Source organism: Gorilla gorilla, chromosome 4 (assembly GCF_029281585.2).
Source record: "Gorilla gorilla gorilla isolate KB3781 chromosome 4, NHGRI_mGorGor1-v2.1_pri, whole genome shotgun sequence".
In the NCBI taxonomy this organism is placed as follows: Eukaryota; Metazoa; Chordata; class Mammalia; order Primates; family Hominidae; genus Gorilla; species Gorilla gorilla.
Window position 1 is genome coordinate 12,185,241 of NC_073228.2, and position 13,460 is coordinate 12,198,700.

The 13,460-nt window shown below is 55.3% G+C and overlaps 1 protein-coding gene across 2 annotated transcripts; it reads right to left on the reverse strand.

The window, feature by feature from the left end:
- Positions 1-793: 793 nt before the first annotated feature.
- Positions 794-10,236, reverse strand: CBX2 (chromobox 2). 2 transcript variants are annotated; one of them, XM_004040850.5, is made up of 5 exons: positions 10,051-10,236; positions 9,931-9,974; positions 8,932-8,997; positions 6,518-6,623; positions 794-4,612 (listed from the first exon to the last, which is right to left on the reverse strand). In XM_004040850.5, exons 1-5 carry the CDS (start codon positions 10,120-10,122, stop codon positions 3,302-3,304), a joined length of 1,599 nt encoding a protein of 532 aa, XP_004040898.3. In that variant the 5' UTR covers positions 10,123-10,236; the 3' UTR covers positions 794-3,301. The 2 variants fall into 2 exon arrangements, with proteins under 2 accessions (XP_004040898.3, XP_063562104.1); XM_063706034.1 differs by lacking the exons at positions 9,931-9,974; positions 10,051-10,236 and adding an exon at positions 9,572-9,912.
- Between the last annotated feature and the right edge of the window lie 3,224 nt (positions 10,237-13,460).

Genomic DNA, 13,460 nt, shown 5'->3' on the forward strand with positions numbered 1-13,460 from the left:
AAGAGATAACAAAAGGACAAAAATCTTCTGACGCCATTGGCTGTCCTTCCCCTGCAAAATAAATTAACATCAGTCTAAAAGAAGAAAAAACCCTGCAACCTATGCTAGTTTTCCAAAAATGCTAGAAAACCCACAGAATCATGAGATGCACTTGAGTAAAAAAATCTGGTCATGTAGGCACTACCTGTCCCCAACTCCATTCCCCTTCCCCACACCATCAGGGGCTTTTTGGGGGAAGCATTTCCTTAAACTGGTTGATCCTAATTAAATGCGGGCCCTAGGCTGCTGTCCTGTTTCAACACAGATCCTTTCCTAGGGCAATAACATATCTACTTTTGTTCTCTTTTAAGAAAGCAAACAGCCATAGTTGAAAGCAATTAGAAGTGGCATACATGAATGATTTTTTTTTTTAATTAAAAAACACAAATCAAGCCAGTGATTGGCTTTGGTTCAAAGCTTGATCCTCCCCCAAAGTCTCCCCTTAATGAAAGCTCTCGGCCCAGAGCCCTCTCCAGCTAGGTCAGAATTTCGAGTGTAACCAAAACAAGGAACACTCTTTTTTGGTACAAAATATATACATATAAAAATATGCCAACATCTCTAAGGAAGACAGACTGGCCACTGCTTCCTATTCAATACAGGAGCAAACAAAACGCGGCTAACACACCATTTCACACACACGCCATTGCCACAGTTCCTGTGGGACCTTCGGGAAAAAAGCAACAATGCATCTTGTCAGAAGTGCCAGATACCTAGCTACACAAACACAAACACACACACAAATAGCAGCAAATAAAAATAGAAAAAGTCTACTTTTATTTATTGGTAAACATAAGACAACCAAGTCTGAGCATCTGGTGCAGTTCCCAGTGACGGCACTTGCCCTGCACACGCTCTTGAAGCACCAGGAGAAACACACAACACAGTAAGAAGGCAAAGTGGCTGGGAGTAAGGTATCTGCAGATTCAAACTTTGGGATTGAAGTAGCTGGTAAACAGAAAGGCACCGAATCAGGGTCTGGAGAGACCTGGCTGCTGGGGAGGAATCTGGCCGGCCCAGGCAGACAGGGACAGACATCCTCATTTCTCCAACAGCTCCTGGAAGCCGAGTCACCCCAAGGGCTTGGAGAGCTGTTAGTCTGGCTTTGGAGCAGTGAAGGTAGCACAGTGCTCAGCAGGAAGGAGTCAAGACTTTGCTGTCTGAGCACAGGGAGGCTGGTGCCTGAGGCCCAGCGTGCCAGGATCCACGCCTCCTCCCAGGCTGCGCAGTGAGCTGGAATCTCTCCCTCTCCCATGGGAGCAGCTCTTCCCCTTACTGTCTGCTTCCAGCTCTGGCCTAGCTATCTGGGACTCTTAGCCCTTCAATTCGCCGAGGTGGGTACCATTCCTGCTGCAGCCAACATGGCCACTGTGGGCTGGCCCCCAGCTGGTATATGGATGGCCCTCAACGAAGCCATGGACATGGGTCCCTCCCCAAAGGCACACTGTTAAGATCAATTAGGCTACACCAAGGCCACCTCTTCCTATTTGGCACGGTGAGGTACTGGGGGGTCTTGCAGTCTGGTAGGCCTGCCCCCCGGAAACCAGAGCCCATTCTCAAAGTCCGGGCTGCTCCATGGAATCAGGAGTGCCTCCCTATAGTCAGGCACTGGAATGTAGCCCCATGCCTGCTGGCGGACTCCATCCAATCAGAGGAACAGAAAGCACCCACCCCACCCTCTTTTATTTTTGGCATCACAAAGACCTAGTGACCAGATTGCCTGCCGCTGCCACCTCTGGGCTGCCCTAGCTGCTCTCAGAACAGAAATCCTGATACTGGTCAGAAGCCATACAAGGTAGCTCCTAGACGTGGCCACCCAGAGGCGGCTCACAGTCTTGAGTTAACAGGGGCCTCAGGGCCGAGGCTGACAGATCCAGCTTCCTGGGGCCCTCTACCAGGCAGGCCCCCTAGACTTTGTCCAGCTTCCCCAATGGTACAGGTCTAGTTTTTCAGCTGGAAAGGAGCCAAGCAGGGAACCCCTAAAGGTGAGGGGGATTGTCAGGGAAAATGATACTCCTCAAGGAATGCCTCATCCACTTGGGCAGGGCCCCACACAGGAGGCAGGGAGTTGTTGGCTGGACCCACGGCCAACACCTGCAGCACAGGCAGAGCTGGCGGACGGGCCCATTGACACCCAAGTGCCAGCACTGCTGTCCTCCAGGTCTCCGGGGCAGTCTGTGGGCCATAATTAGGATGAAGCCAGTCCTTTACTAGCAGAAGGTAGGTCCTGGGAGTGGAGGGAGGGGCTTGCCTGCCAAGGGTCCTGCCCACTGGACTCCCCTGGACCTGAGCACCTCCACTTTGGGTTTTCCTTGGGACACACTGAACTCTGGGCTTTTTAGAAATGGAACATGCTTCAGTGGGCCTGGGGCAGGAGGTGGGGCTGGACTCAGGTCAGTTCTCACGGGGACACGGGCAGGAGGGAGGGTGGCAGCCACAGCCTGCCTCTCCTGCTCCGAGGCACGGAGGCTCTTCAGGTGGAACCCAGCTGTGGGACCACCCCCGCCCCACCCACGCTGGCTTGTGGGCTATGGATGCTGCCCTGAACTGGGGCTAGATGGCCGTGAAGGCAGCCTTTTAGGGCTCCTGGGCTCGCTCTACTCCAGCTGCCTGCCACTGTCCTTTCACATTAAGGCCCCAGCCAGCCCCCACCTGTCAAGGGCAAGCTCCCCACTTCACCACTGCCGGCTCAGGCAATGCCAGCCAGGACCGCCCCTGCCCATCCCATCTCCCAAAAGCTGCGGCCAGATGGAGGGAACACTAGTCCCACTGGCCATGCCTCCCCACAATACTCTCTGCCCACTCCAGGGCTGAAGGCAAGGTGGGCCACAAGTCCCCTCCTGACACCTCAGCCCCTGCGAGACAGGGAGCAAAGCTGTGATTCAGTCACGCAGGCCAGGGAGGAGCAGTTCAAACTCAGCAACAACGCAGCCATGAAGAAGCCCGCTCTGTTCAAGACAGTCACCTGGAGCCACAGGTGCCACCGGGTTTCCTGAGGCAAGAGGGGACAGCAAAGAGGCCTGCAGAGGTAGGAACAAGGTGGAGACCAACAAGGCAGCGAGGCCCCCTGCCCTATGTCCTGGGACAGAGCGGGGTGCGGGGAGAAGTCCCTTCCAAGCCTGCCCATCAAGGAGGCCGAGGCCACCCACTCCTCCTCCCCTGACCCAGACTCTTGAGGGGGCTTGGGCTGGGAGTTGCTTAGCCAAGCGACATCATAGGCAGGGAAGGGGAGTAAGACCGCGCAGCTGGTGGCGCCGGGGCTTCAGTAATGCCTCAGGTTGAAGAAGCCCACGCTGGTGGGAGACTCCTTCACTGTGACGGTGATGAGGTTGGCAGTGACGTCGGTGACAAAGACGTGCTCGATGAGGCTGCGGGTGGGCTTCCAGTCCTGGCTGGTCTGAACGGACACTGATGGGTTCTGTCCAGTGCTGGGCGGCGAGGCGGAGTCGGGGTCGGAGTCCGAGCTGCTGCTCTCCTCGCCTGCGCTCATCTCTGGCAGTGTGGCCGCCTTGCGGGCTTCTCCGGGGCCTGTGCGGCTCTCCTGCCCACTGGGGGTAGCACTGCCCTTGACACAGTCCCTCTTGCTGGCAGGGGTGGGCGGCGCCACTGCTCTGGAGGCCAGCTTCTCACTTTTGCTTGTGTCGGTGGGCATGGTGGCCCCACTGGCCCCAGTGAGGCCACTCCCAGTGCCCTTCCCAGGGGCTGGGTTGGTGGCCGGGACACCCTTGGTAGCGGTGGCGTGGCGGGCAAGGAGACCCACCCCGGGCATGCCATTCTTGACACTCTGCAAGTCCAAGACCTGGAGGCTCAGCTCCTGGGTGGGTGCTGGCTGGGGGCCTGGGCACCCAGCAGGCACCCTGCTGGCACCATGGGTGTGTGGGGGGCCCCCTGTGCTCCCCACTTTCTGCTCCACAGCCCCGCCGCTGGGGGCCTTCGGGATTTTGCTTCCTGGAGGGCTCATTCCCAGCTCCCCTTTCTGCGTCCTCACCTTCAGGTCCAGCCCGAGGCCGCACTTGTTGGTGGCCTGGGCCTTCAGCGCCAACCTGCTGGCGGCCTGGGCCTGGCTCTGGGTCATGCGGTTCATGTAGTGCACGATGGAGCTCTGCCAACTGATGCCACCCCGGCCGGGGCTACTGGCCATGCCCTTCATTAGGCTGGCCAGGTTCTCTGGGGTGGCCATGGCACTGGGGCCGCCACAGGCCTCCTTGGCGTGGGCCTTCAGAGCTGCCAGGCCTGCAACGGGGGCGCTGAGTGGAGGGGGCAGCTTGCTGGCCGGGGCCCCCAGATCCTTCCGGGCAGTCTTCAGCACCTTGGCCAGGCTCACGGGTCTTCGGGTTGCCTTTTGCTCTGGGGGCAGGGGCTTTCGTCCTCGCTTCTTCCGGATGGGATCCTTCAGCTCGGGTTTGGCCACCAGGATCTGGGCCTTCTTCTGAGGCACTGGGTGGGTCTCCCGGCCCCGGGGACCCCTCTTAGCATCTAAGTCACTGTCATCCTCTTCATCCGAGGAAGAGGAGGATGACGTGGAGGAAGAGGAGGAACTGCTGGACTTGGATTTGGAGGGAGCATCAGGTTCCTGGAAAGATAAAGGAGAAGCTGGCTGGGTGCGGTGGCTTACGCCTGTAATCCCAGCACTTTGGGAGGCCGAAGCGGGTGGATCACCTGAGGTCAGGAGTTCAAGACCAGCCTGGCCAACATAGTGAAGCCCTGTTTCTACTAAAAATACAAAAATTAGCCGGGTGTTGTGGCGCGCACCTGTAGTCCCAGCTACTGCAGAGGCTGAGGCAGGAGAATTGCTTGAAATCGGGAGGTGGAGGCTGCAGTGAGCCAAGATTGTGCCACAGAGCGAGACTACGTCTCAAAAAAAAAAAAAGATAAAGGAGAAGGTGTCACACCTCCACTGCCTGCTCCCAGGGTCCAGAGCGCCATGCTGTCCCCAAGGAACACTGGGCACCTTGCAGCCAACAACTCCTGTGGCTTCCAGACCAGAGAGGCAGTCAGGAAGGAGCAACTTCTCACCGCGCTCACAGTTCCATGAGAGGCAAAATTAAAAGGTAGATAGAGAGAAAAATAGGTGGCTCGTAAAAATGAAGACAGAGTAAGGACGGACAGAGTCCACACCATGACATCCCCGTCCACCATCAGCTTTCAAGGGGGATGCAGATTTAGTTCCGGGCTGTAGAGCAGACGTTCAAACGGAACTGTATGCAGAGCATCAGTTTTCAGGACTCAGGAGGTTACAATTCGTATTAAGTAGCACGCACAGCTTTGCAGCCTACACCAAGTGGGCTTCAGTATCCCCACTTCCCAGTCTGAGCCTTCCAGGATACAGGTAAATAAACCACTGTCTTCCTCGCCTTCTGGATGTCACCGCAAATGTTAAATAAGAGTGTCCTTGTGTTTTACAGGCCTCCATGCTGCCTGCTGGGTCAGAATTCTACAGCGTGTGCTTTAGGGAGTCAGATCCAACACCGCCTCCCTACCACCCCGTTCTCCCAACTTCAACAGGAGTGATCTCCTCAAACCTCCTCAAACAAGGCATCAATCACTGCCTTGTGGCCACTCCTCAGTCAGCAGAACTCCTGCAGCCCCCACCATCCTGCTCAAGAGGAAGATGTTCAAGATAACGTAAGGCCAGTGTAGACCAGCCAACAAGATTCTACAGCAGGGAATCCTGTTCATTCAGGAAATCCTCCTGGAAAGGCAGGTTCTGTCAGTGACTGAGCTCGTGGCCACAACATGCGAAGGTCCAGGGACAGTGCCCGGAGGAGGGAATCAAAGCCACACCCGGGACTGAGGCCAGGCCCTCCTCCCCCATCCTGTCCTGCCTCACCTGTCCTCAGGGGAGGGAGGGGCCCTGCCACGGACCCCAGGGGCGCATGCATACCTGTGGCGGGGTGAGCCCATCACTGTAGCGAGGAGGGGTGACAGGACAGTCCCGAGAAGGCCAAAGCACATCATCAGCCCACACTGCCTCTGCCCTCCTCCAAGGCCTCTCCTGGCACCCCCTGGCTATTCAGTCAGCCCTATCTTTTGTGGCCACCTCGATTTAAGGTGCACCCGCAGGTGGGCCCGGAGTAGCCCCCAAATCTTAGGCTTTTGAGTCACATCCAGCCGGCAATCCTATGAGCACCTACTGTATGCATGCTTCCTGTTCCTTTCCGTCCCCCAAGGACCCCCTAGGAGAGAAGAGTGCTTGTCAGCAGCAGTTTGACCTTGCCACCCAGCAGAGAGGCGTGCAGGACAGGCTGAAGCAGGAAGCCCCTGGGAGGGGCGGGGAGGAACTCTCAGCCGGCTGGGGCCCCTGGCAGCAGAAGCTGAGAGACAGGAAGAAAGGGGGCTCCTGTTTCCCGAGTAGAGGGACAGACTGTTGGCAGAAGTGCCACCCCCTTCCTGAGGGCCCCAAACCCTCCCTCTGCCTGCCCCCTACGCCAAGGGGGTGCTGGGAGGTGGGGTCAGCATACCCAGCGCAGCCACCCACCTTGAGCTTGGAGCGTCGGCTGCAGGAGGACATGGCAGTGAGCTTCCTTGGCCGGCCTCTCGGCCTCTTGCCTCTCTTCCGGTTCTGCACCTCCTTCTCATGTTCCCTGAAGGCACACCACTAGTTAATGGGGGAGAAGCCCTGTGCGTACCCCTTCTACCATGTGGGACTCTATGGCTTCCAGCACCCTATTCCTGTTGGCCTGTAATAGCTCATCCTGTTTGCCGCAAACACATCATCAAATACCCAAGGCAGAGATCAGACCCCATTCTTTGCACTAGGGTCAGTAACCAGCCATCCCATTTCATTTGGCTAAGGACAAGCTGAAGACAGGAAAGCAACGCTGGGAAAACAATGACGCCCCAGTATTCTCTGACTTAAGACAGCTTCCTGCAGGTGCACTGCTGCGTGGAAATTCTAGCATATTCTAACCAGAAGTGGCCTCAGTGGCCACACGGTCCAACCTCCTTACTTTCAATAGGAGAAGGAAACCCAGGACAAGGAGATGCCACCAATCCCCTGGGCAGCTGCCGGTGCATAAAACCCTCATCCGGGCAAGGAGCACCATGGGCCCTGTCCTCCAGCCCTCGCAGAGCCTGGCTGCTGGCACATGACTCTCCTTGTTTCCTTTTTAAAAATACCTCTCTGTTCCTAAACTCTACTCTTGAGGGAGATGACAGAGGTGCCGAGGTCTGAGGCAGGCAGGGCTCAATGCACGTACCACTCGCAGTACCCCCCCCCCCGCCCCAGAAGAGCCTCCACACCTCCAGGGTCATGAAGTGCTAGCAGAACCTCCAGCCCCGAGGGAAAGCTTGTATTTCAGGCTATTCTCAAGGGAAGGGGCCCTGGTAATTATCTGGGCAAACATCATCTCATTGGGGCCTGGAAGGCAACCTCCTCAACACAGTTCTGATTAGTACTAGGCAAAGTTCATACTCCAATTAAGTGCTGGTCCTTAACCTGAAATCTCCTAAAAGGACAATGAAGTGTTGCATGGATCTCCTCCGCTGAAATATTAACCTGTGCACTGACTGCTGTGATCCTGTGCGTCGCCAAGGGCCATACCCCCACCCCCTCCAATACCAAGCAGGTAACCGCCAGCTCCTAGTGCCCAGAGGGAGCTAACATTTTGGTGGATGGAGAAGGCTGTCCCACCTTCTCTGTTTTCTTTCTTCCACGATGTCATCCAAGCCACCCATGGGTTTTAAACTCTTGTTATCTCAGGTGTTTCTGCTCTTGTCTGCTCTAACCAAAACCAGGGGCAAGGGCACAATCTCTCTCAGCAGTTAGGACACCGTCTTAGATCCAGAGAAACGCACCAGACTCTGAAGTGGGCCAAGCCGTTCCCCCACCCCAAGGCTCACAGCACCCAGACAGGAACTAACAGAAGACAATGGGTTGCTGTTACGATTTTCCAAAGGGATTTAAGCAAGCACAGGCTCTTCTTTTTGCTCGCCCCACCAGAAAACTCTATTTCCCCATTGTCATGACCCCTCTGGGAAGACCCAATACGTCCTGCTACAGTGGAAAAAAGGGAACGCACCTTTTGCTACCAGAGAACAAACCTTCCAGATTGACCCTGGCTGGGAAAGACTCCAGCAACCAATTATTCTGCCTCTATCCACAGGGCAAGTCCAGCCAGGGGAGCCAGGGGGAGCTGTCAGTGAAACCCCCCACGTCTTGCCATTGCTCGAACAGCACTCCCTGGCCCTTCATGCCAGGTGGGCACATCCATTGCCCTCTCCTCACCACCCCTTGCCCTTGAACATCTCAAGGAGGCCTATCTCTTAACCTAAACTTCCTACCTAAAAATAGAAATGACATCTAGAATTACAGAAACAAGTCTGGCCCAATCCGGCCTCATGGTGCTACCTGGTACTGTATGCTGCAGGCCAGAGCAAAATAAATGTTTCTTTCTTGAGAGAGACATCACAATAGGCACAACTGCGTGCTGTGTGTTCCAGCTCCCTCTCTGAGCCTTCTTGCCTGATGGCACATGTGTGCAGGGCTGGAAGGGCAGACCTGCGTCACTGTGGCAAACCTGCTATCCTGGTTTTTTGTTAGCGCCATGTGCAAATTACTCAGCAGAAAAGGCCAAGAGAAGCTATAACATCTTTATCTGAAGCAACTGAAAAAGTTGGTTTTTGCAAGTATGGTTGTCGGAAACATCAAAGCAGCACTTACTTGGGGTCTTCTCAGGGATGGATACAGGCTGGCTAGGAGAAGGTGGGAGAGGGGCTGGCTGGGGACTTTTACAGCCAGCCACAGAGATGGCCCTGGAGACAATCTTGCTAAGGGACCTCAGACCACAGCCCCAGCTCCAGCCTCCCGGCAGGCGAGCAGCGCCCAGCACGACTCCAACCAGCCACTGTCCCTCCCCCACACCCTCCCCACAGTGCTGTCAGCGTCCTCACTTCTTCTGGAAGGCCAGGAGCAGCCTCGGGTCCAGGATGTTCTCCTCCGGCTCCCAGCTGTTATGTCTGCAAAGCAGAGGACAGGGCAGCATTAGACGCCAGGCTGATGATCACCGCTTTGCAAGGCAGCCCGAGGGGGCCCGCCCTCACCGCTCCTCGACTTGGGCCGATGGCAGTGGCACCGTAGCACCATGGCACTTCTCAAAGTCCAAACCCAGGTTTTGGAGGCTGGCCACCCCCCACCAAGCCAGCGCTCTAACCTCAGACCCAAAGGGAAACTGCCGCTCCAACCCCCCAATTAAAACAAGGCCACAAGAGGACTCCCACAGTCTCTGCCTGGGAGAAAAACAAACCCCCATAAAACGCAAAGTTGCAGAGAGGGATTCCCCCAAACCCTGGCCCGGAGCCAGAGGAGGAAGGGAAGGCAGGTCCAGCATGCAGGGAGGGGCACAGGCGCCCAGCCCGAGATCCAGAACAATGTGGCGCGCGGGCCGGGGCACCTCGAGGGGTAGCGAAGAAAGAGCGGGGTCCGGGAAGACGCAGAAACGGGGCCGCGGGAGCAGCTGTGCAGAGAGCCCCTTCCGGGGATGCCAAATCCCCTCCCTTCCATTAAAAGAAAGAAAAAAAAAAGAAACCCTACATCCATCAATAGCAAGCTCAGGTTACAGCGCGGAGAATCTGGCCAAGAGGAGGGGGGCTTGCATCCCGCGCCTCCCTCCCGGCCGGGAAGGGGGTTGGGGGGAGCGCGGCGCGGGAGCCGAGGAGGTTCTGGCGCGGGGGGCCGCCCAGCTCTGCACCCGCGGGTGTGTAAACAAAGGGCAACCTCGGGCCGGGCGGCCCCCGCCCCCCTCAGAGCCGGAGGAGCCCGCGGGGACCCCGCGAACTTCCCGCTCTGCCCGCGGGCGCCCCCAGGCCACCGGACGGCGCGGCCGAGGGGCTCCACGTCCCCACCCCCGGGCGAGGGGGCGGGAGGGGGGCGCGGCGTCGCGGGGGACTCACTTGGAGGACCAGCCGCGCCACTTGACCAGGTACTCCAGCTTGCCCTGCGGGGAGAGAAGAGGGGCCGTGAGCCAGACGGGCAGCGGGCGGCGGGCGGGGGGCCCGGCGGGCCGCACGCACCTTGCGGAGCCGCTTGCTCAGGATGCACTCGGCGGCGAAGACCTGCTCGCCCACGCTGCTCAGCTCCTCCATGCTGCCCGGCAGCCAGCCCGACCGCGGCGCCCGCCGCCAGTCACCCGCCCGCACAGCCGCGCGCCCCGCCGGCAGCACACAAAGCACCGCCCCCGCCCGGCGACGGCCCGCCCCGCGCACGCGCACCGCCGCTCCGCGCCCGCGCCCCGGCCCGCCGCCCGCCCCCGCGCGCTGCCCAAATCCCGTGCGGGCCAATCAGCGAGGGGGGGCGGGCGCGGGGCGGGGCGGGGCGCGCATTGTCCGCGGCGGGCTGGGCCTCGCGCTCCGGCGGGGGGTCCCGCGCGGGGCCCCGGGCGGGGGTGGGGGTGGGGGCGCGGGCGGGCCCCCTGGTTGGGGGAGGAGGTGCCTAGGGGCTTCGGGCCTGGGGCGCCCACGGAGTCCCGCGTGATTCCCGGGGCGCGCCCGCCCTTGCTCCCAACTCCGTTTTCCGGGCAAAAAGCCATTGTTCTGGCCCGAAGGGAGGGAAGCGGGACGGGGCGCGGCGGCTGCTTCCTGCCCCCGCCTTCGAGGGGCGCTGCTCCGGGGCACGCGGGGCCCCACCCTTCCCCCGGCTTCTTGAACTGGCTTTTCCTCGGCAGCGGGGGAGTCGCTCTGTTTTGGACGAGAGCAAAACGGGTCGGGGGCTGGGGAAGGAAAGGAAGACGAAGTCCGGGGGAGGGGCCCACAAACCCCAGCAGCGGAGGCTTTTTCCCCCAAAGGCGAGAGAGGAAAATGCTTTAACTTAAACCACCAAGCACTCTGAGAAAGAAGTAATACGAACTGCCCGGAGTTCTTATTAAACAGCTATGAAAAGTGGATCCAGCCCCCGAGTTTTAGGGCACGTGTAGGGAAAAAACCAGCTGCACCTTTTCTGAATTTGTTCCCCGATTTTGATGAAATGGAGGGGGAGGGGGCGGTTTGCAAGGCTGTTCCTAACTTAGGACTAGGGCAGTAGTGGCCCGCCAGGGCTGGGCAGCCGGCGTCCTTCGGATCAATTGTCCGCGGCAGAAAAGGGTCAGGCCATGTTATGAAAGTGGGGGTGACCCCGTGTCCTCCCTGTGATCGTCGTCAGCAGGCTACCCTTTTATTCCGGTGTTAAGATTCGAATTCCATGAAGAATCACCCTTTAAGTTATTTAGATTTTGAATCAGGACAAGTCAAACACGTAATGAAAGAGACCTGAGCCTTAGCTTCATTCGTCTCAATGCAGTCTAACTCCATGAAAATTCACTCTCTGCTTTTCTTGCTTCCTTGAACACAGCTGCAAAATTCTCTTTCTGTTGAGCAGATCCAAAAGTCGTTTCTTGTTGTAGGAGACTGTCTCAATGTAACTGTGATCATCAAAACCATATTTATAAAGGGTTCTGCAGGAGAAATGTGTTTTTTTGTTTTAACAGAAAGGCCTACTGGAGAAAATACTGAACTGTAGGAACCGATCTTTCAATTTATGGCGTGTTCTTCAGTTTCTTTGGTTAGATAGGTTACATTCATTTGATTTCCTGGAGAGTACTTGCAAATTCAGATGTTGTTTGCAAAGAGGGCAGGAGAAAGGGAAATGTCCTTGGGGGGAAGGTGTCTGTTTACTCAGGGGCAGAGGCAGTAAAGAATCCTTGTGTTGGGATAAAACTGGCCTCTGGAGTGAAGGGATCCGCTAACAGTGTCTCCGCCGGCTCCTTTTGTATCCCTGTCTTGTGCAGCTTGGCAGTAAATTGTGGAGTTGAGGGCAAAGGTGTATTTATTGTAATCCTACAAATAGCTGGATCAGTTTCACATCACGTTTCCTTGCAGAATTCATCTTGGGTCTAAGATGTTGCCCTGGAAGTTTCCAGTTTCCTCTTTGACTCATGGTATGCTGGGATACTTGCTTGATTTCTTTTTAAAGAAAAGAAGGCTTTGAAAAGGAAATGATTTCTTTGCTTAAGAAATAAATTTGCTAGAATTTGATATTAACACATTGAAAAAAATAAATCAGCGTCCAGGAAGGTTTAACATGTACATCATCTACCCAACTGCAAACAGTTTGGGTAAAATAATATTTAGATAATTCATTTGGAGAAACAAATATGACAGATTTGGCCAGAATGAAATAATCAGATACATTCTGTGAACGTGTGATCCAAAATCTGTGGCACATTCCCTAAAAACAAAGCTGGGAATAGGCAGAAGGGAAGAATAACCCCCAGCTAATCCAACTGTGTAAAACAAGCGGACGTCTTCCGTTTTGACTGTCACATTTTAAGAATTATTAAGACAAGTTAAAACTAATTATTGTATTATTCATTCGACAGATAGTTAGTATGTACTATCATGTGGGCACTACTAGATATCCAGTAGTATAAGACCGTAGCAGCAGCTCCATCTGTGGGTGATGGAAGTGGATGGACAGAGCCTCCTTCCACTGCGTCCAGTGTGGTGGCCGTTAGGCACCTGGGACTGCTGAGCACTGGCAGTGTGGCTAGTGCCACTGAAGGCTCGAATTTTAAATTGTATTTCACTTTAATTCATTTCAGTGGGAGTAGCCACATGTAGCTGGTGGTCACTGTACTGGACACTTTGCAGGTCCACAGGAATGAGAGGGATCTGCTTTAAACACATTTTAAATGAAAGTAATTTTAAATGAAAGGTTACATAAATTAATCCTGGAATATGAATAGTTTACCTACACTCACAGTTATGCTTAATTATATACGAGAATGTTTAAGACACACAGAAAAAAGATATTAAAAATCCAGGCACAGAGGAAGACATTCAGGGAGTACAGACTTTGTATAGTACTGATTTCCTTTCTACGCAAGTGATAAGGACAAGTATTAACTTATTCGTGTCTGAAATGCTACTAAGAAAGCATAAGTATTTTCACGCCATGCTTGTGGATTGAAAATTACAGATGCCAAAGCAAAGAATGTCTCACTCTGAAGTCAATGGAAAAGTCAGGAATTGAGATCAATCCAGTGACCCTGGATTTGGCAGCTGTAACTAGGTAACAGTAGTTACTTCTTAACCAAATACTTTCAAACAGCTCTTAGATTTTCTAAAAGCACTGTCTCCCTACTGCCATCAGCGGTGTTGGCTAAAAGGAGGAACCAGATACCACCACCAGCCGGTCTGCATGGGGTACACTCAGGATTTAGAATACATCACACATTTACATCACATTTAATATCTCATGTCGTAATTTGCCCCCAGCTCCTCTGCACATTTGCAAGACTAAGGTGTGACTTACAGGCTAGCTGTGTTAATGTCACGCCGTTTCTGTGTATGTAATATGTAAATATTACATATGCGGGACAGACCGTGTTTGTGTATCAGAACTCAAGTAAAAATAAGCACAGTTCAGGCACTTGCAGGATCCCTCAAGC

Excerpts from the sequence above, each read along its gene's own strand:
- CBX2 (XM_004040850.5), bottom strand. The coding sequence starts at position 10,122 with ATGGAGGAGCTGAGCAGCGTGGGCGAGCAGGTCTTCGCCGCCGAGTGC. Across the intron at positions 6,624-8,931 it reads CTCCTGGCCTTCCAGAAGAA|GGAACATGAGAAGGAGGTGC; the intron begins GTGAGGACGCTG and ends GTGTGCCTTCAG. Across the intron at positions 4,613-6,517 it reads GCCGACGCTCCAAGCTCAAG|GAACCTGATGCTCCCTCCAA; the intron begins GTGGGTGGCTGC and ends TTATCTTTCCAG.